The sequence below is a fragment of the Pristiophorus japonicus genome, chromosome 1 (genome assembly GCF_044704955.1).
Source record: "Pristiophorus japonicus isolate sPriJap1 chromosome 1, sPriJap1.hap1, whole genome shotgun sequence".
Lineage (NCBI taxonomy): Eukaryota > Metazoa > Chordata > Chondrichthyes > Pristiophoridae > Pristiophorus > Pristiophorus japonicus.
Window position 1 is genome coordinate 477946824 of NC_091977.1, and position 26781 is coordinate 477973604.

Sequence of the window (26781 nt, forward strand, 5' to 3'; positions counted from 1 at the left end):
TTTTTTACTGTTTTTTTTTTTCCCCCAAGGTGGATGACCTTACACTTTCCGACATTGTATTCCATCTGCCAAACCTTAGCCCATTCGCTTAACCTATCTAAATCTCTTTGCAGCCTCTCTGTGTCTTCTACACAACCCGCTTTCCCACTAATCTTTGTGCCATCTGCAAATTTTGTTACATTACACTCTGTCCCCTCTTCCAGGTCATCTATGTATATTGTAAACAGTTGTGGTCCCAGCACCGATCCCTGTGGCACACCACTAACCACCGATATCCAACCCGAAAAGGACCCATTTATCCCGACTCTCTGCTTTCTGTTAGCCAGCCAATTCTCTATCCATGCTAATACATTTCTTCTGACTCCGCGTACCTTTATCTTCTGCAGTAACCTTTTGTATGGCACCTTATCGAATGCCTTTTGGAAATCTAAATACACCACATCCATCGGTACACCTCTATCCACCATGCTTGTTATATCCTCAAAGAATTCCAGTTGCGGGATCTCAGCTTGGGCAGTAGGAAGGGGTGCTGGAAGTGGTCTTTGCACTCCTAAGGTACAGGGGGGCAGGGTAGAAAATCAGCCAAGATTTCTGTTCCTAATTCCTATCCAATGACAAATGCTGAACATTAGATGAGGAAAGGATTTAGCTTCACTGAGCTACCTCTTGGCCTTCATATCATGCCTGCACTTGCTGTCTTGACTCATGTAAGAGAAAAATGGCTACTTTGGTGAGGTACCAGAGGTTAACTGCCACCTGTGTAATTCTCCTACAGCAATAAGTAAATACAATAATGACAGCAAAAGGGAAGGAGAAAATGGTTGAAAAAAGGAGGGGGAGAAAAGGTGTTTGATTACTTTGGAGAAATAGGCTGGAGTATTCAAACTGCGGACCATGATCCTTGCTAATCTGTCCCATGAAGCCCAGGTGTCTCTTTTATTTAGCACAGGTTGAAATCTCCCTTATCTGGAACCCTTGGGACCTGGCCTGTTCCGGATAAAGGATTTTTCCAGACGAGAGGTGGTCACGTGAAATTGGATGGTACTGAGCAAAGGGATATCTGGGCTGGCTGGCTTGGGGCTGGAAATGCAGCAGAGAGATCATGGGGTGGGGAGGCACGCTGGTTCGCGGGATCAGCCCAGAGATTGCGGGAGTCGGCAGCAAGGAAGGACTTCAATTGGTTCAAGTTGGAGTTCTGCCCAAGTGCCACCCCGTGGCCAGGAATGGTTCCGGACGAGGGGGGGTTCATGGTTTTGGAAAGCTCTGTGATCCCAAATGCCTGATAAATTTGTTTGGAACTGAAGCTTTACGACCGATAGTATTTATTTTGACCGTGCTCTTTTTGTATCCTCACCAACTCTCGAGGCACTGAGCTCAAGTAATGGTAGCTCACCACTACCATGCCCAATTGCCATATTCGAGTGTGAGGTGCAGTGATATCAGGAAGACAATAAGCATAAGTAATGACAATTAAAAAGTAATCCATTGGCTATGAAGCATTTTGCAACATCCCAAGGGAATGAAAGGCACTTAAAAAATGCAAGTTTTTTTTTGAGCCTTTATGTCCAGTACCCATTTTGCAGCAAGGAAAACTGACCATTGATTTGTAAGAGGATCCTGCTGATTTTGGAAATCTCCTTCCCAGCCCAAAAGCACTGGGATAAAATGTAACACATCCCTCCCACCCTCACAGGGAACAAATATGATAGCTTCATGGGCTGTGTGTGTTGCTTACCAGTTGGAGTATATGTTGTTTGATGATAGTGTTATTACCAAAGTGTGACAGGAAATGTGACAAAGGAAGTTAGTGATAGACAAGACTTTATGTAGATGTAAAAAACAGAAAATACTGGAAATGCTCAGGTCAGACAGCAGCTGTGGAGAGAAACAGAGTTAACATTGACGTTGCGTTAGATTTTCAGCGTCCATGGTCTTTTGCTTTTGTATGTAGATGTTTGAGTATGTAATAAAAACATTGTCATCATCATCATCGGCAGTCCCTCGGAATCGCGGAAGACTTGCTTCCACTCCTGAAGTGAGTTCTTTGGTGGATGAACAGTCCAATATGAGAGCCACATACTCTCATAGATGGGGCAGATGGTCGTTGAGGGAAGGGGTGGGCGGGACTGGTTTGCTGCATGCTCTTTCTGCTGCCTGTGCTTGATTTCGGCGTTGAGACGCGAGGTGCTCAGTGCCTTCTCTGATGCACTTTCTCGACTTGGGACGGTCTTGGGCCAGGGACTCCCAGGTGTCAGTAGGGATGTCGCACTTTATCAGGGAGGCTTTGAGGGTGTCCTTGTAGCATTTCCCCTGCCCATCTTTGGCTCGTTTGCTGTGAAGGAGCTCAGAGTAGAGCACTTGCTTGGGGAGTCTCATGTCTGGCATGCGAACTATGTGGCCTGCCCAGCGGAGCTGATCAGTGCTTCAATACTGGGGATGTTAGCCTGGATGAAGACGCTGATGTTGGTGTGCCTGAAGGATCTTACGGAGACATCGTTGGTGGCAACTTAAGGTGTCTGCTGTATATGGTCCATGTCTCTGAGCCATACAGGAGGGCAGCTATTACTACAGCCCTGTAGTAATAAAACATTGTTATTTTATGATTTTAAAGGAGTTGAAAAGGTATGCAGAAACTCTTCCCACTGGTGGGAGTCAAAAATAAGGGGACGTGACCTTAAAATTCGAACTCAGCCGTTAAGGGGTGATGTCAGGAAGCACTTCTTCACACACAGGAGTGGCAATCTGAAACTCTCTCCCCAACAAGCTGTTCAACTGATTGATAGATTTCTGGTCGGCAAGGGTATTAAGGGTTATGGAACCAAGGTGGGTAGATGGGAGTTAAAACACAGATCAGCCATGCTCTAAATAAATGGCAACATTGGCTTGAGGGGTTGAATTGCCTTTACCTTTTCCTTTATAAAATGAATGTTTAATTTTATTCTATTTTAAAAAAAAATCTGTATTTTAGGGCTCTAGCACATTTCCTTCGTCAAGGACCGACAAATATGGGTTGCACCATAATTAACACAAACTGCGGGTAGAGATCAGAATTTCTAAATTTCAAAATATAAAAATTTGCACATGAATCAAGTATAATACATTGGAATGCAGTTCAGTACATTTGGATGCGGTTAGCAATTCCATACATTTGCTTGCTTTACATTTCAGTACAATCCAGGATACATTGTAGAGATCAGAATCTTGTACCGTGAGTGCAGTCACTGCAGCTAGATTGAGGTATAGCAAACTTGGGGATGGGCAATAAATGCTGCTTTGCCAGCGACGCCCACATCCCATGAACGAATAAAAAAAACGTGTGTCCTCCACCTCTAATAGGTTGGAAGATGCGTTGGCGTTAGGGGTGGTAGTCAAGCAAGCAATGTAGTTACATTTTATATACTGCCATTTCCTTGAAATATTTCCAGTTTCTATGAAGCTGTGCAGCTGAGATCATTGATCGAGTCAGGCTGAAGGACACTCAAACAGGAGCTCAAGTCACTGCACAATTCAGAATCACCAGTAGTTGAATGATTACACTTTTAATGAGGGACATGAAATTCAACCAGAATTTAATTATTAAATGTCTGTGTAATTTTAATATCCAAGTAGTACAAAGATTACAAATGGTTTCTCTTTATCTTTCGTAAAGGTTATATTTTCAAGTTAAATGAAGCTGTATTTATGCAATGAAACAAAACACCTACCTTTTTCTAATAGTATATGAAGAATTTGAAATAAGATCTGCAATTTTGGATATAAATCATAAGGGCCGAGCGTAAAATGATTATTAACAATCACTGCTTTGTAAAATCAACGCATTGACCCCGATTGTCGGTTGGAAATGTGGGCGCGCGCGCTTTTTCCCCGTGACCAGCCACAACCGCCATTTTGTGGCGGGTGGAGGGAGTGAGTGGCTGAAGGGGGAGGGGAGGAGAGCTCCAGATGGGAGGGTGGGGGAGGGGAGAGGAGAAAAAAAACAAGATGGCCGCCGGCCGCTTGAAGCGAATGGCTTCCCCGGCTGTGAGTGAAAGCGCTGGCGAAGCGCGGCAGCAGCACCACGGACTCAACTTGGCGGTGGCGTCGTCATCATCACTACTGCCGCTGTCGTCGTCGCCTTCTTCATCAGCGTCCTCGCCGCCCTCGTCTTCGCCACTTTCTTCTTCGGCCCCTAACGACACTTTAGACGAAGTCGAAGGGGAGGAAAATAATAAAAATAAAAAAATCGCCGGCCCTTTATATTTCTCCGTCGACCGTATGGACTCTCTCTTCTTGGCCCGGCCGACCAGAACGCGGCGGCGCCCCGAGCCCGAGTTTTTTTACCTCGGCAGCGGCGAGAGGTGCGCCGCGGCCGCTCGAGGAGGAGCGAAAGAGCCTGAGACAAATAATTATAACCACCACAACCATCGCCACCATTCTCCTCACCGTCGGCACCATCGCCACCACCAGGCCGGGGAGCCGCAGCAGCGGGGGGTGAGTTCTACGGCAGACCCCGGCCTCGGCCTAAAGAGGGGGGACTTGCGGCTTTGCGGCAAGCGCCAGGACGGAATGAATTCCGATGGATTTGTCTCCACCAGCGCGGGCGAGGAGAGGGGCAAGGCTGCAGGCTCGAACATCGCCGGCAACGGCCTGGCCAAAGAGCCACCTTGTTTCAGCCGCGACTCTGGCCTGGTGAACGGCAACAACAAAGCGGCGGGCGGCTGTGGCGTGCAGCGGAGTAACGGCGCCATCTCGCTGAACTCGGCCTCGCCTGACACGGGGAACCCAGATAAAAGCCGCTGGCTCCGGCTGCAGACAAATACCAACACCGCCGCCTCCGACCTCGGCCTACTGTCTAAAAGCAGCAGCAAAATCCCCGGCCCCGAGTACGGCTGTCGAGCCGAACTTTATGGCTCCAACCCCGGTGGAGGTTCGCTTAAACCTCGCTGTGGTGAAATATATTCTAATAATTGTATGGGGACTGAGATACAAAACAAAAAAAAACATCCCGATGGGAGGAACAGAACTAATAGTATTAACCATAATAATTATAATAGTCTCAGTAGCAATGTTAATAATAGTCACAATAGTAATATTAGTCAGGATGAGGTGAGTGCTCAGAGTTTATTAGTTGCCAGTAAACAAGCTGAAATCAGGAGCAGGGCTCACAGGCTCTGCAAACGTTTGCAGGTAGTACAAGCCAAGCAGGTGGAGCGCCATGCCCAGCAGCAGCTGGCAGGTTTGGTGGGTCACAGTTTAAAGCAGTTTTCTTCCTCTTTCACCGAAAGTCTTATTAATAACAGTAATAATAAACACAAAAGCACTTTGCACGGGAACAGCGCACTGCAGGCTGGATCTTTGCTGCTGAGGAGTAATTTTCCAAGAACGGATTCGGAAGGTGGTGGTGGTGTTCATTCCAGTCCCAGCTCTTCCCTTCGATCTGGCGGGAGCAATAAATGTTTGTTATCTTCGCCGAATGGAGATACGTTCTCTGGTTTTGTGAAAGATCGAGCTGTTTCTGAGGATCTGCTAAAACTGGTGTCCAGCGTGACTGCAAAACTCAGGACTTCAGAGAGGGCTTTTGATTCTGATGCCACCGAAAGCAGCTCAGGGGGCGAAACGGACGTAGAGGAGGATGGCACGGGTGGTGCAAAATTCGAGCATCGGCATGCAGTTCTGTAAGTAATCAGGACGTTTTAGTAGTTTTTGACTCCTTGCAGCAGCAGTGTAATTTGTAACTATGCATTTTTTGAGAATGTATTTGCTGTAGATCATTGCTCTTCCCATCATGTTGAACTATATGTTCTTGGCACTCGTGTGGCTTTAAAATGTGATAAATATGTTTTACAAGTGTTGAGGTTTCATAATTTTAAATTGAGCTCAACTCCCTTTCTTGTTTTCGGTGTTGGCAAAGGAGATTTTTAATAGGTCAGCAGTGGATCTGGGTGGGAGATCCCCTTCGGTGCAATGGCATGGCGCATGCATATTGACTCCACTGGAAGGTTATTGCTGTAAGCTGTTGCTCTTAGGGTTGCAGAAGTAACAGGAAGCTCTGCAGCACGTCTGTCTGTCAGAGGGTCATTATATTCTCTCGGAATGTGCAGTAAACACTGCGTGATACTGTGTTTTATAAACCTTTTATGCTGGTGCAGCATTATGTTTTGAAGGTCTAATATTGCTGACAGAATGGCAGGATATTGTTTGATCAAATAGACATTTTAAATGCCTTTTTGTTTTGTTCTCACTGAATTATCTCATTTTTGTGGCCATAAAGCCTATTAAATGTTGAAAATATTTTCACTATAAATTGAAAATGTGAAGATGTGCAGTGTGAATCTGTTTTGATTCACCAGTTGTGTAAGCTGAAACCAGTGAATTATGACCTCATCAGGTAATCGTGTTCTTTTTTTTACAGATGGCAATTAGTGAAAAGCTGTCTTGTAGCCGTTGACAGCTCTTCAGTTTGTCTTGTGTTAGGTTTTATTCCCTACGTGTCCTTGGCTCTCAGTAATACTTGACTAGCATTATCCCGAGTCAGCTTGCAGAAATCCAGATTGCCTTTATGTGTTGTGATCCTTGCTCAGTGTTGTGTTTTAAAAAAAAAAATCCAAATTCTACTCGCTGCGTCAACCAAAAGTGACTCATTTTTGTACCTGTGTGTTTACAAATTTGCTCTGAGTCAGTAGTCACAATTCCCTCCCCCCGCCCCACTATTGAATTATTAAGTGTGCCCTGCTTCCAATCCCTTTCCTGCAGTGTTTTCAGTGCCAAGTCAGGTGTTTAAGGTTTTTTAGTGATGAAAATCGTGGGCCTTGCTTTTTAAAACCACAGTGCATCCAGTCTATTTTAAAATTACTGCCAAATCTGTTCCATGGAAAGCAGTTTTGTGATGTGTCCCTTCATTGAAAGACATCTTCCTTTGGATATTTACAGCATCAGGTCCAGGAGTGAACAAAATAAAAGGAAATAACTGCTATTCCCTTCACCTTCAAACTGAACCTTTTTGTCTCTTAGAGAAGTGTGTTTATTATAAACTGAATTGAGGCATTCTAACTAATATTCCATATATAGTTTGATCCCCTTGTATTGTTCACAGCAGATCTTCAGATCTATGGTTTGGCAGGGAACTATTAATCTGAGTAATTTTATGTGTGGTTTAAAAAAAAAATTATGAGCAGATCTTCCATAGTGTTGCTCGGAGTGAGTCAGAGGATATATTGAAATGTGATGTTTAAGCTGTGACATTGAAGTGTGACCACTAATGTGTGACAGGAAGTAAGTGTGAATCTGGCAGTAAGTGTGCACTGTGGACCAATTTAATGTATTATAGATATGTATCTCAATGTGGGAAGCTGTGTTAGTTTAGAAAGGTACGCAAGTCATATTTTGGATCATTGCTGGAATGTTAATAACTTTATCCACAATAGTTTGGATCTGTGATTTCAAGTCCAGATATCGAAATGTTAAAAGAATAGTTATTTCGGGTTACAAAAGCAAAATACTGCAAATGCTGGAAGTCTGAAATAAAAACAGAAAATGCTGGAAATACTCAGCAGGTCAGGCAGCATCTGTGGAGAAAGAAACAGAGTTAACGTGTCGGGATGACGTTTTGTCAGAACTGGAAAAAGTTAGAAATTGAATAGGTTTTAAGCAAGTACAGTGACAGGGAAAGGCAGGAGGGAGGAAAGAACAAAAGGGAAGGTCCGCAATAGGGTGGAAGGCAAGAGAGATTAAATGACAGAAGGGATGATGTGGTGAAACGCAAAAGGAGGTGGCAATGGGACAAATAAATAAACAAAAGATGGGACTGAATGTCCCGTGAAGTCCTTACAAGGGATGTGCGGCGCCAAACAAAATTACTGGAGACATTGGTGCGGAAGGAAGCTTGTAAAGTGACGAATAGAAAGTTCTTTGAGCTTCCGTTGAGCTTCAATGGAAAAGTATAGGAGACCGAGGTAAGAGTAGGAGTGGTCCGGAGAATTAAAAGGACAGGCGACAAGAATCACAGGGTCATGCATGCGGACTGAATGGAGGTGTTCTGCAAAGCAGTCACCAATCTTGCGTTTGGTCTCCCCAATGTAGAGGAGACTTCATCGTGAGCAGCGAATACAGTATACTAAATCGAAAGAAGTACAAGAAAATCGCTGCGTCAACTGAGTGTTTGGGGTCCTGGATGGTGGGAATGGAGGAGGTAAAAGTTGCTTCTCTCTCGCTTGCATGGGAAGTTGCGGTGGGAAGGGGAGTGGATGTTTGGGTTGAGTAGATCAGGGTGTCGCGGGGGGCAACGGTCCCTTTACAATGCTGAGAGGGGAGGGGAAGTTGTGTTTGGTGGTGGGATCACACTGGAGGTGGCAGAAATGGCGGAGGATGATCCGTTGAATGTGAAGGCTGGTGGGGTGGAAGGTGAGGACAATGGGATCCCTATCGTGATTCGGGAAGGGGTGAGAGCAGAAGTGCAGAAAATGGGCTGGACACAGTTGAAGGCCCTGTCGACCATGCTGTCGGGGGATTCCTCGGTTGAGGAAAAAGGAAGACGTATTGGAAACACTAGTACAGAAGGTGGCATCGTCTGAACAGATGCGACGGAGGGGGAGAAACTGGGAGAAAGGAATAGAGTCCTTGGGGGAAGCAGGATGGGAGGATGTGTAGTCCGGGCAGCTGTGGGAGTCAGTGGGCTTATAGCAACATTCTCTGTAAGCTGCGCTTTGTTCTATGCGGCCTGTTTCTTTTAATGCACAACCCCTTGCAATTTCTGCGCTTGCATGGTTATTTACACTATAAAAGCCAGTGAGTGACCTGCGCGGGACCTTGCAGATTGCCGCACCCTCTTGCACCTTCGAGGTGTGCGGCCTGTACCCGGCACCGGCTTGTTCAATGTAAAGTTTTGTGCATGGGCCGCGCACATTGGTGGAACTTGGAAGCAAAGTTGATGAAATTTTCCAATTCCGTGCGAGAGCAGGAAACCGCATCAATACAGTCATCAATGTACTGGAAAAAGAGGGGAGAGAGGGAGAGTACCTGAGTCGGACTAGAACAAAGAATATTCCACAAAGCCCATGAAAAGGCAGTTATAGTTGGGACTCATATGGGTTCCCATCGCAACATCTTTAATTTGGAGGAAGTGGCTGGAGTGAAAGGAGAAGTTATTCCATGCAAGAACAAGTTCAGCCAGGTGGTGGTGGATGATGACTGGTTGGATCTCTGTTCAAGGAAGAAGCAGAGCACCCTCAGGCTGTCATTATGGGTGATGGAGGTGTAGAGGTTTGGATGTCCATTGTGACAAAGAGACGGTTGGGGCGTGGAAACTGTTAAAAGTGGCAGAGGGCATTGCAAGACGTGTCTTTCGGATGGCACGCTAAACCGAGCCCTCGTTTACCCTCTGGTGGACGTCAGAGATCCCATGACACTCTTGCAGAAGAGCAGTTGTCCTTGGTGCCCTGGGGAATATTTATTTAGGCTTTTGTGACTTCCTGGTAGCCCATTGATTTTTATCTCTGAATAGTTTAGCTATTCAGGTCAGGTGGTCTGTGCTGCGTTTCTGCAGTTCAACAATGAGATAGGAAAGTTAGGATCCTGTAAAGATGAGCCAAATAGCTCCTATTTGTCCTTGTTTCTTCTTAAGAACATAAGAATTAGGAACAGGAGTAGCCATCTAGCCCTTCGAGCCTGCTTCGCCATTCAACAAGATCATGGCTGATCTGGCCGTGGACTCAGCTCCACTTACCCGCCCGCTCCCCGTAACCCTTAATTCCCTTATTGGTTAAAAATCTTATCTATCTGTGATTTGAATACATTCAATGAGCTAGCCTCAACTGCTTTCTTGGGCAGAGAATTCCACAGATTCACAACCCTCTGGGAGAAGAAATTCCTTCTCAACTCGGTTTTAAATTGGCTCCCCCGTATTTTGAGGCTGTGCCCCCTAGTTCTAGTCTCCCCGACCAGTGGAAACAACCTCTCTGCCTCTATCTTGTCTATCCCTTTCATAATTTTAAATGTTTCTATAAGATCACCCCTCATCCTTCTCAACTCCAACGAGTAAAGACCCAGTCTACTCAATCTATCATCAGAAGGTAACCCCCTCATCTCCGGAATCAGCCTAGTGAATCGTCTCTGTACCCCCTCCAAAGCTAGTATATCCTTTCTTAAGTAAGGTGACCAAAACTGCACGCAGTACTCCAGGTGCGGCCTCACCAATACCCTGTACAGTTGCAGCAGGACCTCCCTGCTTTTGTATTCCATCCCTCTCGCAATGAAGGCCAACATTCCATTCGCCTTCCTGATTACCTGCTGCACCTGCAAACTAACTTTTTGGGAAAAAGAGTTTCATGCAAAAAAAAAAATAATGTTGGTGTTTCCCCCAGATCGGGAGGCACGGTTTAATGTTTTTCCATTAACTCCCTAAAAGAGTTTCATGCACAAGGACCCCCAGGTCCCTCTGCACCGCAGCATGTTGTAATTTCTCCCCATTCAAATAATATTCCATTTTTTTTTTCCCCCCAAGGTGGATGACCTCACACTTTCCGACATTGTATTCCATCTGCCAAACCTTAGCCCATTCGCTTAATCTATCTAAATCGCTTTGCAGCCTCTCTGTGTCCTCGACACAACCCGCTTTGCCACTAATCTTTGTGTCATCTGCAAATTTTGTTACACTACACTCTGTCCCCTCTTCCAGGTCATCTATGTATATTGTAAGCAGTTGTGGTCCCAGCACCGATCCCTGTGGCACACCACTAACCACCGATTTCCAACCCGAAAAGGACCCATTTATTCCGACTCTCTGCTTTCTGTTAGCCAGCCAATTCTCTATCCATGCTAATACATTTCCTCTGACTCTGCGTACCTTTATCTTCTGCAGTAACCTTTTGTGTGGCACCTTATCGAATGCCTTTTGGAAATCTAAATACACCGCATCCATCGGTACACCTCTATCCACCATGCTTGTAATATTCCAGTCAATTAGTTAAACATGATTTCCCCTTCATGAATCCATGTTGCGTCTGCTTGATTGCACTATTCCTATCTAGATGTCCCGCTATTTCTTCCTTAATGATAGCTACAAGCATTTTCCCCACTACAGATGTTAAACTAACCGGCCTATAGTTACCTGCCTTTTTTCTGCCCTCTTTTTTTTTTAAACAGAGGCGTTACATTAGCTGCTTTCCAATCCGCTGGTACCTCCCCAGAGTCCAGAGAATTTTGGTCGATTATAACGAATGCATCTGCTATAACTTCCGCCATCTCTTTTGATACCTTGGGATGCATTTCATCAGGACCAGGGGACTTGTCTACCTTGAGTCCCATTAGCCTGTCCAGCTCTACCCCCCTAGTGATAGTGATTGTCTCAAGGTCCCCCCTTCCCACATTCCTGTGACCAGCAATTTTTGGCATGGTTTTTGTGTCTTCCACTGTGAAGACCGAAGCAAAATAATTGTTTAAGGTCTCAGCCATTTCCACATTTCCCATTATTAAATCCCCCATCTCATCTTCTAAGCGACCAACATTTACTTTAGTCACTCTTTTCCTTTTATATATCTGTAAAAGCTTTTACGATCTGTTTTTATGTTTTGTGCAAGTTTACTTTCGTAATCTATCTTTCCTTTCTTTATTGCTTTCTTAGTCATTCTTTGCTGTCGTTTAAAATGTTCCCAATATTCTAGTTTCCCACTCACCTTGGCCACCTTATACGCATTGGTTTTTAATTTGATACTCTCCTTTATTTCCTTGGTTATCCCTTCTCTTGCCGCCCTTCTTTTTCATTTGGAATATATTTTTGTTGAGCACTATGAAAGAGCTCCTTAAAAGTCCTCCACTGTTCCTCAATTGTGCCACCGTTTAGTCTGTGTTTCCAGTCTACTTTAGCCAACTCTGCCCTCATCCCACTGTAGTCCCCTTTGTTTAAGCATAGTACACTCGTTTGAGACACTACTTCCTCACTCTCAATCTGTATTACAAATTCAACCATACTGTGATCACTCATTCCGAGAGGATCTTTTACTAGGAGATCGTTTATTATTCCTGTCTCATTACACAGGACCAGATCTAAGATCGCTTGCTCCCTTGTAGGTTCTGTAACATACTGTTCTAGGAAACAATCCCATATGCATTCTATGAATTCCTCCTCAAGGCTACCCCGTACGATTTGATTTGACCAATTGATATGTAGGTTAAAATCCCCCATGATTACTGCCGTTCCTTTTTCACATGCCTCCATTATTCCCTTGATTATTGTCCGCCCCACCGTGAAGTTATTATTTGGGGGCCTATAAACTACGCCCACCAGTGACTTTTTCCCCTTACTATCTCTAATCTCCACCCACAATGATTCAACATTTTGTTCATTAGAGCCAATATCGTCTCTCACAACTGCCCTGATATCATCCTTTATTAACAGAGCTACTCCACCTCCTTTTCCTTTTTGTCTATCTTTCCGAATTGTCATATACCCCTGTATGTTTAATTCCCAGTCTTGGCCAGCCTGCAGCCACGTTTCTGTAATGGCCACCAAATCATACCCATTTGTAATGATTTGTGCCGTCAACTCATTTACTTTATTTCAAATGCTGTGTGCCGTTGCAGCAGCTGTTTGTTGGGGTGGGAGTAGCAGTGCTTGGCTTTTTCTCCCTGGCTTTACTGAAAGAAAAATAATCCAATATTATCCACGTCTGATCGCTAATCACCAACCGCTGCTGGAAATGAAGAGTGTACGGATGTCAGATGAGTGAGGACACCAGTCTGACCAATAATCACTGTCTTGGCTCATACATTAGGAATGTCCATGTCTGTGATACAGGAGGTGACTGTTGATTTTCTTGGACTCGAGGAAGAAGTCAATGTCTTCAGCAGGGAAGGGAAATAAGCAAGGTAATAGATTTGAAAAAAGGAATTTGAGGAGCTGAGGTCAAGGGCCAAATCCCATAAATAGCGAAGACTTGAATTTATCTAGTACTCGAGACATCCCTTCAGCACTTTAAGCCAAATAATTACTTTTTGAACTGTGGCCACTGTTGTTGTAGGCCTGCACAGCTGCCAGTTTGCACACATTCAGGTCCCATTTAAAAACAATGGCAAGATGAATGATCAGTTAATCTCTTTTGGTGGTTGAGGCATGTATGTTAGTTGGGATCACTAGGTTTGAAGGGTAGGAAGCCATGGTAAATAATAAAGTTGTGGTCAGTTGATGCCAAGTTGAAAATTGAAGGAGGTAATGAATTCCACAGTTCTGAGGTCCTGGCAAAACGTGAGTTTTACTTGATGACATGCTGGGTTTTGATCTCGACACAGTCTGGATGCAGAGTTGTGTGTGAGGATAACATTTTGAGCTGACTGTCTAAAGCTGCTGTTTGATCAAAAGAATGAATGTGAAATTTGTTGCATAATGGGCAGGGCACGGCAGATAAGGAGTTAATGATCATCATCATAGGCAGTCCCTCGGAATCGAGGAAGACTTGCTTCCACTCTTAGGTTGAGTTCTTAGGTGGCTGTACAGTCCAATAGGAGAACCACAGTCTCTGTCACAGGTGGGGCAGATAGTTGTTGAGGGAAGGGATGGGTGGGACTGGTTTACCGCACGCTCTTTCCGCTGCCTGCGCTTGATTTTTTGCACGCTCTTGGCAACAAGACTTGAGGTGCTCAGCGCCCTCCCGGATGTGCTTCCTCCACTTAGGGCGGTCTTTGACCAGGGTCTCCCAGGTATCAGTGGTGATGTTGCACTTTATCAGGGAGGCTTTGAGGGTGTCCTTGTAATGTTTCCGCTGTCCTCCTTTGGCTCGTTTGCCGTAAAGGAGTTCTGAGTAGAGCGCTTGCTTTAGGAATCTCGTGTCTGGGATGCAAACTATTTGGCCTGCCCAGCGGAGCTGATCAAGTGTGGTCAGTGCTTCGATGCTGGAGATGTTGGTCTGTCGAGGACGCTAATATTGGTGCGTCTGTCCTCTCGGAGACATCGGTCGTGGTATTTCTCCAGCGACTTGAGGTGTCTACTGTCCATGGTCCATGTTTCTGAGCCATACTGGAGGGTGGATATTACTGCAGCCCTGTAGACCACGAGCTTGTTGGCACTTTTGAGGGCCTGGTCTTCAAACACTCTTTTCCTCAGGTGGCCGAAGGTTGCACTGGCGTACTGGAGGCGGTGTTGGATCTCGTCTCTTGTTGATAGGAGGCTCCCGCGATATGGAACGTGGTCCACGTTGTCCAGGGCCGCGCCCTGGATCTTCATGACTGGGGGACAGTTCTGTGCAATAAGGACAGGCTGGTGGAGGACCTTTGTCGTGCTGATGAATAGCGTAAGGCCCATGCTTTCGTACGCCTTAGTAAATACATCGACGATGTCCTGGAGTTCAGCCTCGATGTGCGCAGACGCAGGCATCGTCCGTATACTGTAGCTCGACAACAGAGGTTGGAGTGGTCTTGGACCCGGCCTGGAGACGGCGAAGGTTGAACAGCTTCCCACTGATTCTGTAGTTTCGTTCCACTCCAGCGGGGAGCTTGTCGGCTGTGCGATGGGGCATGGCGGCGAGAAAGATTGAGAAGAGGGTTGGGGCGCTGACGCAGCCCTGTTTGACCGCGGTCTGGTCGTGGATTGGGTCTGTGATGGATCCGTTTGTAAGGATCACGGCCTGCAGGAAAAATGCAGGGAACAGCACCAGCCGCCTTCGACCGTACAAAGGCCTTTGACACCGTCAACCGCGAAGGTCTATGGAGCATCCTCCTCCGTTTCAGATGCCCCCAAAAGTTCGTCACCATCCTCCGCCTGCTCCACGACGACATGCAGTTCGTGGTAAAGCAATCTTGGTGAACAAAGATGATTCAGGATCATCCGTGACATGTGTGGGCATGTGTGACTTTTTGAGGTGAACCGTAGGATGTCTACATACCTTGAAGTGCATGATTTGATATGGAAAATTCCACTTCAACTTTTCAAGGTCATCTTTTTTTTAAAGGAATCGTTGCCTTCTGCTTATTCTGATATTCCAATCCAGCGATTGAAAACTGGAATTTCTGGCTTGTAATCTCGTACATTCTGTCACTAGCGTGTGAAAACTGGAATTTCTGGCTTGTAATCTCGTACATTCTGTCACGAGTGTGTACCTGCATGTGTGTGTGTTTGTGTATATATGCGCACACACACACACTTTTCAGTTCATTCATGTTTATATTAAACTGTTTCTGCAAACTGCACCAGTTACATTCATTTAAATATTTCTGTCAGGTGCTAGTTTCAGCGTAGTGGGCTCTGCTGACTAATACAGAGACGAATTGATCTCTGCATTTACTTTACAGATACAAGCGGCCTATTCCCACTGTGTTCCTGCTGATCGCTATCCATTGACACCTTTTTGGAAAGTAAGCTTCTGTGGATTTTAGGTGCGACATGGTCGGTCTTGGCTTTGTTGTCCTGCACGGTCAAGCAGTTGGCTGGCACTCTACCAGGCTCTCGCATGGAAGAAGGTACCATCGGACTGTTATTAGCGAAACTATAATCCCAGGAACCAATGACATATGTAGAACTATGAGGTTCTGCTGAGAGTTTGAGGAGCTAGGGTCTAAATTAATAAGCAGAACCTCAAGGGTTCTCTGGATTACCTGATCCGCGTGCATATTGGCACAGGGTCAGGCAGATCAGGGAGTTAAATGCATGGCTCAAAGAGTGGTGTGGGAAGAAGGGGTTTCAATTCCTGGGTACTGGCACCAGTACTGGGGAAAGAGGGAGCTGTTCCATCGGAACGGGCTCCACTTAATCCGGGCTGGGACCAGCGTCCTGATGAATCGAATAACGAAGGCTGTAGGTAGGGCTTTAAACTAAAAAAAAATTGAGACGGGGGGTGGATGGCGGTCAGCTGAGGAGAACTTCAGAAAGCTAAAGAGAAAGGACATGGCCAAAGTGCAGGGTAGCGATATGGGTAATGAAAACCAGATTGAGAGAGGAAAGGACAGAGCGTACAAACATAAGAGTTGCACCAGCAAATAGGGTCAGAGTAGGGGAAATGGTAAAAAGACAAAATTAAACACACTTTATCCGAATGCACACAGCAGTTGTAACGATCGATGAATTGATGATGCAAATAGAAATAAATGGGTATGATCTGATAGTTATTAGAGAGTTGTGGTTGCAAGGTGACCAAGGCTGGGAACTGAATATTTAGGGGTAATTGACATTTCAGAAGGATAGGCAGAAAGGAAAAGGAGGTCGGTAGCTCTGTTAATAAAGGATGAGATCAGTACAGTGGTGAGAAATGATCTTGGATTGGCAGATGAAGATGTAGAATCAGTTTGGGTGGAGATAAGAAATGGCAAGGGAAAGAAGTCACTAGTGGGAGTAGTTTATAGGCCAGAGGACAGTAGGACAGCATAAATCAAGAAATAATGGGGGCTTGTAAGAGAAGTACTGCAATAATTGTGGGCGACTTTAATCTTCTTATAGATTGAACAAATCACATTGGCAAAGGTAACCTTGAGGACGAGTTCATAGTGTATATGGGAAAGTTTCTTGCCAACCAGGGAACAGACTATTTTAGATCTGGTAATGTGTAATGAGACAGGATTAATGATCTCATAATAAAGGATCCTCTAGGGAAGAATGATCATAACATGATAGAATTTCACATTCAATTTGAGGGTGAGAAACTTGGGTCTAAAACGAGTGTCTTAAACCTAAATAAAGGCAATTACCAAGGTATGAAGACAGAGTTGCCTGAAGTGGACTGGGAAAATAGATTCAAAGGTCAGACGGTAGATAAGCATTGGCAGACATTTAAGGAGCTATTTCATAATTCTCAACGAAGATATATTCCATTGAGAAAGAAAGACTTTACGAGAAGGATGAACCATCTGTGGCTACCTAAGGAAGTTAAGGATGGTCTCCAATTGAAAGAAAAGGCATACAATGTTGCGAAGATTAGTGTGAGGATAGAAGATTGGGAAATTTTAGAAACCAGTAAAGGATGACTTAAAAAAAATAATAGAGGGAGAAAATAGATTGCGAGTAAATGAGCAAGAAATATAAAAACGGACAGTAAGAGCTTCTGCAAGTATATAAAAGGAAGAGAGTAGCTAACATAAATGTTGGTACCTTAGAGGATGAGACCAGGGAATTAATAATGGGAAACAAGGAAATGGCAGAGACTTTGAACAAATATTTTGTTTCTGTCTTCACAGTCGAAGACATGAAAAGCATCCCAATAATAGTTGAAAATCAGGGCAAAAGGGAAGGAGGAAATTAAAACAATCATTGTCACCAGACAAAAAGTACTAGGCAAATTAATGGGACTGAAGGCTGACAAGTTCCCTGGACCCGATGACCTGCACCCTGGGGTCTTAAAAGAAGTGGCTGCAGAGATAGTGGATTCATTCGTTGTAATCTTCCAAAATCCCCTCGATTCTGGAAAAATCCCAGCGGATTGGAAAATTGCAAATGGAACGCCCCTATTCAAGAAAGGAGAGAGACAGAAACTAGGCCAGTTAGCCTAAAATCTGTCATTGGGTAAATACTGCAATCCATTATTAAGGAAGTAGTAGCAGGACATTTAGAAAATCATAATACAATCAAGCAGAGTCAACATGGTTTTATGAAAGGGAAATCGTGTTTGACAAATTTGCTAGAGTTCTTTGAGCAGGGTGGATAAAGGGGAACCAGTACGTATTTGGATTTCCAAAAGGCATTCGATAAGGTGCCACATAAAAGGGGCCTGTACTCATTGGAGTTTCAAAGAATGAGAGCTGATCTTATTGAAAGATAAGATTCTGAGGGGACTTGACAGGGTAGATGCAGAGAGGATGTTTCCACTTGTGGGATAATCTCGAACTAGGGGGTATGGTTTCAGGGGTTGCCCATTTAAGACAGCGATGAGGAGGAATTTTTTCTTAGAGGGTGGAGAATCTTTGGAATTCTCTGCCCTGGAGAGCTGTGGAAGCTGAGTCATTGAATATATTCAGGCTGAGCTAGACAGATTCTTGAACTGTCGGGGAGTCAAGGGTAATGGGGAACAGGTAGGAAAGTGGAGTTGAGGCCAAGATCAGATCAGCCATGATATTGAATGGCGGAACAGGCTCGAGGGGCCGTATGGCCAACTCCTATTTCTTAGGTTCTCTAACGCACTTGTAGTGCAACATCTACACCGACACCTGGGAATCCCTCGCGCAAGATTGATCAAAGTGGAAGAGAATAATCCGGGAAGGGGCCGAACACCTCGAGTCTCTTCGCCGGGAGCAAGCGGAGACCAATCGCAAACGGCAGGAGGAGCTCATGACCACCAACGTCCTTTCAACCACCGTCTGCCCAAGCTGTAACAGAGACTGTAGTTCCCGCATCGGACTTATCGATCACCTGAACTCCTTTTTAGTGCAGAAGCAAGTGATCCTCGACTCCGAGGTACTGCCTAAGAGAACTATATATGAAGCAGCACTACAGAAAAAAGGAACAATCTAGAATCTAGTATCTTGACCAGAAAAGGGCAATTGCCTTTTGTCAAAATCTCGCTGGTCCCATTGTTGCATGATTGTGCTGCTTCTGTAAGACCCTATAACTCTGAGGAAGGAGTGCTTTCTTCAAGTCTTAATGCACAAGAAAATGTGCGCACTAAAAGCAGTTGCTATCCTGAATCCATCCATTGGCACTGTTTCGGCTACTTTGGGCCCAAGTTTCCACATTATTTGCGCCTGATTTTTAGGAGCAACTGGTGGAGAACGGACTATCTTAGAAATCGCAATTCTCCACATTTTTTTTTTCTGCAGTTCTTGTGAGGTAGAACAGTTCTACTTTGGAACAGAATTTTTTCTTCAAAAGGGGGCGTGTCCGGCCACTGACACCTGATTTCAAAGTTTCCACAGTGAAAACGTACTCCAAACTAAAGTAGAATGGAGCAAGTGAAGATTTTTGTAGAACTGAAAAAACCTGTTCTACACATTAAAAAATCAGGCGCAGATTACAAATTAGGCGTCCAGAACGAGGTGGGGGGGGTGAAGGGAAGTCATAAAATTCTATAATCAATCCTTATTTATACTTATACAAATATTATACAAATAAATCCAACCTGAATAAACATTTATAAGCAAAGAAAAGATTAAATAAACCATCTTCCTACCTGTGTGAAAGTGCTTCAGCCATCGTTCGTTCCCGCGGGAGGAAACCGCCGTTTGTTGCCGTGGAGGGGAGGGAGGGGAAGGAGACAGCGGTTTGTTGCCGCCAGGGAGGGGAGGGAGGGGAAGGAGACAGCGGTTTGTTGCCGCCAGGGAGGGGAAGGAGACAGCGGTTTGTTGCCGCCATGGAGGGATGGAAGGGGAAGGAGACAGCGGTTTGTTGCCGCCGCGGAGGGGAGGGAGGGGAAGGAGACAGCGGTTTGTTGCCGTGGAGGGGAGGGAGGGGGAGGAAACCGCCGTTTGTTGCCGTGGAGGGTGGGGAGGGGAAGGAGACAGTGAGAAGGGTAGCCTCAGTGCTGATGGCAATGTGCTTTCATTAAAAAATGTTCAAAAATTAAACGGCTACAAAGAACTACAAAAATGGCCGAGTGCCAATGTTTCCTTCACACTGCACGTGCGCGGGTACTATTAAAACTAATTTTAATAGTACCCGCCCCCTCCCACTTACAAAATCGGCGTGAGTGTAAGCTCCATGGGCGCCGCGCCAAACAGACAAGGAGCTGCAAAGCGCTCGAGAATAGCGCGATTTTTTTCTTGCGCCGTTTTAGGCGCGAAAAACGGGCACCCAGTTCGGAGGGGCGCCCGTTTTTTATCCTGTGGAAACTTGGGCCCTTTAGTTCCATTGCTGCAGTCCAGTTGCTCTGGTTACTGATCAGCTAGTTCCCCATCCTCAATCTGAATGTTTGTTTCGGGAGTACAATATGTTGCTGGAATGCTGCTGTCTGTGCAACGGATCATAATTTGTTCCAATGAGGATAATTGGTATTTGAGAACTATGGAATCACACGTGTTGATACCTGTTGGATCCTAATGTCTTGGCATTCAGATCCAATAATTCTGGTGCAATATTTCAGTTGGATTCTCGGGATGATTCACAATGATACCGCTCCCTGTGTTTATTTGGATTTCTTTTTTTTCCCCAAAAAGGGATTTTGGCAGTTTCTCCCTTTAATACGTTAATTTATTATTGGGGTAAGGCTTCACAGGCACAGGAAGATAACCAGCACCTCACTCATGTGTCAACCATTCTTCATGTGTCAACCTCGACCTGCAAATGTACAAAAAGGTGCAAAAGGCCAGCAGGCCCAGCAATGCCCCTCACATTCCAGTTGCTATCGGTGCTAATTCAGAAGATGAGGCGGAAAAAAATCTGTGGCCAATTTCCAGAAAAACATTGAGAATTTGTGCTGACTTTCGAAGGCAATTAAGCTTCAGGAGATCAAGGTTACTCCCGACAAACTTAATCTTAACGCCCTCCGTAATGCTCCAATTTCCTTGCGAGCACAGGAGTATGAAAGGTCAAACAACCCCTGTGGTCCATTGGGTTGGTTCCAAAAGCCACAGACTTCTTACTCCACTTAACCCCATCTGTCTGCCAAAAAGTGTGTATATTTCACAATTCAAAAATTTATAACGACCTCCATTTTCACTGCTTCTCTGGATAGGTAATGCTACAAATTCACTGCCTTCTGAGTGAAAAAGTCCTATCTGAATTGAGTTGACTGTGTGTTATGCAGGACACTGCAACTGAATACTGTCTTCACTCGACATCCAGAAATGTGCTCTTTCCAGCAGCAATAGTGATCAGAGGTAGAAATCCTGGGAAGTGCTGAAATCAATTACAGTTTTCTCTCCTTTCCTCAGATCAGCTGAATCGGCGCCTTCTGGTCTATGCTATTCCAGGTGGTGTATTTACTGTGTGTGCTTGTATTCGAGAATTTACTTTTTTGCCTATGTAACAATTACTGAAATTTAGAAGTAAACCTGCAGTTGTAAAGTGCTTTGGGACATTCTGCGCATATGAAAGGTGCTATATACATATGCAATTTCTTCCTTACAAGCAGAAGCGTTCTGGTTTTCCTCTCCACACCCACTTGCATGTTTCTGGCACATCTGCTGAAGTAATGGGTTTTGTAAAGGCAGAAGGTTTCCATTGTGTCTGAAGTTGATTTCTGGTATAATGTGTGCAACTGTTTCAGCAGGCACAGCAATATTTAGTTCTAACCTAATGAGTAGAGATGCTCCAGTGGTTGGCAGTGCTGTTGTCATGTTCAGTTGGGTTTGATACAGCACGAAAACTGGGTGTATTGCTTTCTTGATGTGCTTCCATTTTGTTTCAGAATTGCTGAGATTTTGCATGGGGGCCATAAGAACATCAGAATTAGAAGCAGGACCAGGCCACACGGCCCCTCAAGCCTGCTCTGCCTTTCAGTAAGATCATGGCTGATCATCGATCTCAACTCTACTTTCCCGCCCGATCCCCATATCCATTGATTCCTCTGAAGTCCAACAATCTTATCTGTCTCAGCCTTGAATATACTCGACGACTCAATATCCATAGCCTTTTGGGGTAGAGCATTCCAGTGACCTATTTATCTCCACTCTCTGTTTGTTGTCTGTTAACCAATCCTCTACCCATGCTAATATATTACCCCCAACCCCCATGAGCACTTATCTTGGGTAGGAAACTTTTATGTGGCATGTTATTGAATGAGTGAGGGCCAGTGAGTTTGATATTTCCAGTTTCATACATTCGACATTATATAGTCATGGAATCCTGTGACTTGACTTAAATGAAAGAAAGAAAGATTGCATTTATGGAGCACCCTTCATGATCTCAGGATGTCCGAAAGTGTTTTGTAGTCAATGAAGTACTTTTGAAGTGTAGTTACTGTTGTAACTCTATGTCTCCGACATTACATCGAGTCGACAGCACTGAAACAGGCCATTCAGCCAAACTGGTCTATGGTCATGTTTATGCTCCACACAAGCCTCCTACCACCCCTCTTCATCTAACCCTATCAGCATATCCTTCCACTCTTTTCTCCCTCATGTGATCTAGCTTCACCTCAAATGTATCTATGCTATTTGCCTCAACTACTCCTTGTGGTAGCGTGTTCTACATTCTTACCACTCTTTGGGTAAAGCGGTTTCTCCTGAATTCCCTTTTTGATTTATTAGTGACTTTTACATTTATGATCTCTAGTTTGGACTCTCCCACAAGTGGACAAGTTTTAAACTATGTCTATCCTATTAAACCCTTTCATTATCTTGAAGACCTCTATCGGGTCAGCTCTCAATCTTCTCTTTTCTAGAGAAAAGAGCCCCAGCTGGTTCTGTCTTTCCTGATAATTATATCTATTCTCTTATTTCTGGTATCATTCTTGTGAATTTTTTTGCACCTTTTCCAATGCCTCTATATATCTTTTTTATAATATGGAGACCGGAACTGTGCACAATAATCCCAAATGTGGCCCAACCAACGTACAATACAAGTTTAACATTACTTAATCTGCTTTTCAATTCTATTCATTTGGAAATGAGCCCCAATGCTTGTTTGCTTTTTTTTTTAATAGTCTTATTAACCTGTGTTGCTAGTTTTAGTGATTTGTGAATGTGTACCCTGAGATCCCTTTCCCTGTTCATAATTTTTAATAAATTTACAGTGCAGTAGTAACATTCTTGTTTTTGTAAGTATGAGTATGTAAAAGGTTTAGTCATTTTTAAGCAATCGTTTTGGTGGGTCAATTGGATGTGGGTTCCTGTGCAGTGAGCTCTTATTTTTCGAGGCAGTGTTTTGGGGACAGAAGGGTGGATCAGGGGGAGTGAGATGGGCTGAATAAAGGTAAAGGGGTCCCTGTAGCAAAGAAAATTGGACATCCTACTGTTGTGCAACTCCAGGAAGCTGGTAATAGAGTAGTATTAGCAAAGTTGAACAGGTAGCTGTTGATTTACTTCCTGAAACTACTAATTTGATCGCAAACTTCAGCGACTGACCATCATGGTCAAACAGTTCTCTTTACTCAAGACCATAACACTTGTTGCCCACCATCTCCATTGCACCAAAGGACCTTCATAAATACTTTTGAATGATCCATATTGGTAAAGAGAAGACTGCTTTCTTGTCCCCCTGAAGACAAAACATGAATCAACTGATCCACTTTATGATGGGGACCATCTTGGGTGCCTTGCCTGTGTGTGTGTGTGTGCAGGTAGCAACCATTTGCAAACAGCGAGGCATGACAAGTGCAATAGATGAAGCAGTTAAGTTCAGGGAGAAATGTTTTCAAGAGATCGCTCTGCTTCAGCAATGCGCCATACAATCTATTGCCTCCACTTGAACAGGTAGACGGGGTTCCCGGTTTACTGCCATCCGAAAGGCTCGGGTAATGTGGCACTCTTTCAGTACAGCACTCATTATGTTCTCGGGTCCTGGGGTGGGGTTTAAACACTCAACCTTCTGACTTAGGTGAGAGTACTACCACTAAAACAAGCTGATGAGAGTTAAGTACCAGCGGTTAAAAGGATTTCACTGATTGTGTGAGTAGTTCTGATTGAGAGTTCTGTGTGAGAGTTTCAAGTATCTCTCATTAAAAAAATATTGGCTCACTTGTTTTCTCCCCTGTAGTGTATTGGTATACTGTGTTTAGTTCTAGGCACTGTACTTCAGGAAGGAGATATTGGCCTTCAAGGGGGTACAGTGCTGATTCATCAGAAATATACTGGAGCTTAGAGGGTTAAATTAGAGCACAATTTGCATAAACTTGGTTTGTATTCCCTTAAATTTCGAAGGTTGAGAGGTGATTTAATCATGGCCACACTACTAGCAGGCCTCCCACATTCTACCCTTTGTAAATTTGAGGTCATCCAAAACTCTGCTGCCTGTGTCGTAACTTGCACCAAGTCCCGTTCACCCATCACCCCCTGTGCTCGCTGACTGACACTGACTCCCAGTTAAGCAACACCTTGATTTTAAAATTCTCATCCTTGTTTTCAAATCCCTCCATGGCCCCACTGCCCCCTATCTTTGATCTCTTACTACCCCTCAACCATCAGTTCGCTGCGGTCCTTCAATTCTGGCCTCTTGAGCACCCCTGATTTTAATCGGTCCACTATTGGTGGCCTTGCCTTAAACTGCCAAGGCCTTAAGCTCTGGAATTCCTTCCCTAAACCACTCTGCCACTCTACCTGTCTTTCCTCCTTACGCTCCTTAAAACCTACCTCTGACCAAGCTTTTTGGTCATTTGCCTTAATTTCTCCTTATGTGGTTCAGTGCCGAATTGTGTTCGATAACGCCCCTGTGAAGTGCCTTGGCATGTTGTTTAAGGCGCAAATTAAATACAAAATGATATTAATAGGGTAGATAGAGAGAAACTATTTTCTCTGGAGGAATCCATAATAAGAGATCATAATCTTAAAATTAGAACCAGACCATTCAGGAGTGAAATCGGGAAGTACTTTTTCCACATAAAGACTACTGGAAAATTAGAAACTCTCCCCCAAAGGTTATGGATGCTGGCTCAGTTGTCATTTTCAAGACTTAGATTGATGGATTTTTGTTTGGTAAGGGTGTCAAAGGTATGTGGAACATTGGTGGGTAAATGGACTTGAGCACACAGCAGTCATGATCTGATTGAATTTCAGAACAGGCGCCAGGGGCTGAGTGGCCCACTCCTGTTCCTATGTTCTGATGAGAGCCAGAAAAATAAACCCAGAAACAACATTACCATTTGAATTATTTACTTTAGAAATATGTATAGGTTTGATTTATGACTGTTGCTATAGCATCATTATCTCCAGTTGCCATATTTTGCATCCGTCAATAAGTACACTAGATATTTACTGCTCCTGGATAAACAGCAGATTACTCAAGCAAAAACAAGGGAATAATGAAAACTGCAGATTTTCCACTAGCTTTTCGATGGTTTAGTCAGTCAAGGATCTCTTGCTTTTTGTGGTATATATCAATGCCTTGGACTTAAATGTTGGGGGTATGATTTTTTGCAGATGTGTGGTTGATAATGAAGAAGAAAGCTGCGGACTGCAGGAAGATATCAATGGTGGGTGGAACAGTGGCAAATGGAATTCAATCTGGATAAGTGTGAGGCAATGCATTTGGGGAGGTCGAACAAGGCAAAGGATTACACATTAAATGGTACGACACTGAAAAGTGGAGATGAACAAAGAGACCTTGCAGTGCAAATCCTTGAAGGTAGCAGTCCAGGTAGATAAGGTGGTGAAGAATGCATATGGAATACTTGCCTTTATTAGTCGATGCATGGAGTACAAGAGCAAGGATGTTATGCTTGAACTGCATAAAACACTGGTTAGGCTGCAGCTGGAGTACTGTGTGCAGTTCTGGCCACCACATTACAGGAAATGTGTGATTGCACTGGAAAGGGTGCAGAGGAGATTTATCAGAATGATGCCTGGATTGGAGAATTTTGGCTATGAGGAAAGATTGGAGATGCTGGGTCTGACTTCTTTGGAACGGAGGAGGCTGAGGGGAGACCTGATTGAGGTGTATAAAATTATGAGGGGCCTGGATAGAGTGGATAGGAAGTACCTGTTTCCCTTGGCAGAGGGGTCAACAACCAGGGGGAATAGATTTAAAGTAATTGGGTGGAGGTACAGAGGAGATTGGAGGAAAAATGTATTTGGCCAGAGGGTAGTGGGGGCTGGAACTCACTGCCTGAAAGGGTGGTAGAGGCTGAAACCCTCACCACATTAAAAAAAAAAATACTTGGATGTGCACTTAAAGTGCTGTAACCTACAGACCAACTGCTGGAAATTGGGATTAGGCTGGATAGCTCTTGATTAGCCGGCATGGATACGATGGGCTAAAATGGCTGCCTTCCGTGCTATAAATTTCTGTGATCAATGATTCTAAGGCAGTTTGGAACTGCAACATGCACTCAAAGGTTGCAGTTTCAATTCTCCACACTTTGAAATAGTGCTCTTGCTGTACACCAACAAGAAACATAGAAAATAGGTGCAGGAGTAGGCCATTCGGCCCTTCAAGCCTGCACCACCATTCAATAAGATCATGGCTGATGGTTCACCTCAGTACCCCTTTCCTGCTTTCTCTCTTTACCCCTTGATCCCTTTAGCCGTAACTCTCTATTGAATATATCCAATGAACTGGCATCACCAACACTCTGCGGTAGGGAATTCCACAGGTTAACAACTCTAAGTGAAGAAGTTTCTCCTCATCTCAGTCCTAAATGGCTTACCTCTTATCCTTAGACTATGTCCCCTGGTTCTGGACTTCCCCAACATCGGGAACCTTCTTCCTGCATCTAACCTGTCCAGTTCGTCAGAATGTTTTTGTTTCTATGAGATCCCCTCTCATCCTTCTAAACTCCAGTGAATACAGGCCCAGTCGATCCAGTCTCTCCTCATATGTCAATCCTGCCATCCCTGGAATCAGTCTGGTGAACCTTCGCTGCACTCCCTCAATAGCAAGAATGTCCTTCCTCAGATTTGGAGACCAAAACTGAACACAATATTCCAGGTGAGGCCTCACCAAGGCCCTGTACAACTGCAGTAAGACCTCCCTGCTCCTATACTCAAATCCCCTAGCTATGAAGGCCAACATACCATTTGCCGCCTTCACCGCCTGCTGTACCTGCATGCCAACTTTCAATGACTGATGTACCATGACACCCAGCTCTCGTTGCACCTCCCCTTTTCGTAATCTGCTGCCATTCAGATAATAATCTGCCTTTGTGAGTTGGAAACCTACACCTAATACACCATCACATAACAAAAAATGACACTCGGTGAGAACTAGATCTTCACTGGCTGTCCAAGGTTGAGGGATGAAGGGCTCATCTCAGCCCAGGTTGATGGAGTGTTGATGTTACATTGTATATTAAAGTATTAATATAC

The 26781-nt window shown here is 44.5% G+C and overlaps 1 protein-coding gene and 2 long non-coding RNA genes across 3 annotated transcripts in view; 2 read left to right on the forward strand and 1 right to left on the reverse strand.

Annotated features, from left to right (window-relative positions):
- The window catches only part of LOC139276619 (uncharacterized), a 73707-nt gene extending 67779 nt beyond the window's left edge, over window positions 1-5928 (reverse strand). The window contains exon 1 of the long non-coding RNA XR_011595961.1: window positions 3705-5928. This is a non-coding gene — a long non-coding RNA (uncharacterized lncRNA). The remainder of the gene's footprint in view (window positions 1-3704) is intronic.
- Window positions 3976-26781, forward strand: part of LOC139276603 (KAT8 regulatory NSL complex subunit 1-like) — a 264839-nt gene continuing 242033 nt past the window's right edge. The window contains exon 1 of the mRNA XM_070894639.1: window positions 3976-5654. Within this exon, the coding sequence (XP_070750740.1) occupies window positions 3982-5654 (1673 nt within the window). The 5' untranslated portion in view covers window positions 3976-3981. The remainder of the gene's footprint in view (window positions 5655-26781) is intronic.
- LOC139276630 (uncharacterized) lies at window positions 15396-24930 on the forward strand. Its single transcript, XR_011595968.1, has 3 exons — window positions 15396-15423; window positions 20755-20793; window positions 24898-24930. It is a non-coding gene; the product is annotated as an uncharacterized lncRNA (long non-coding RNA).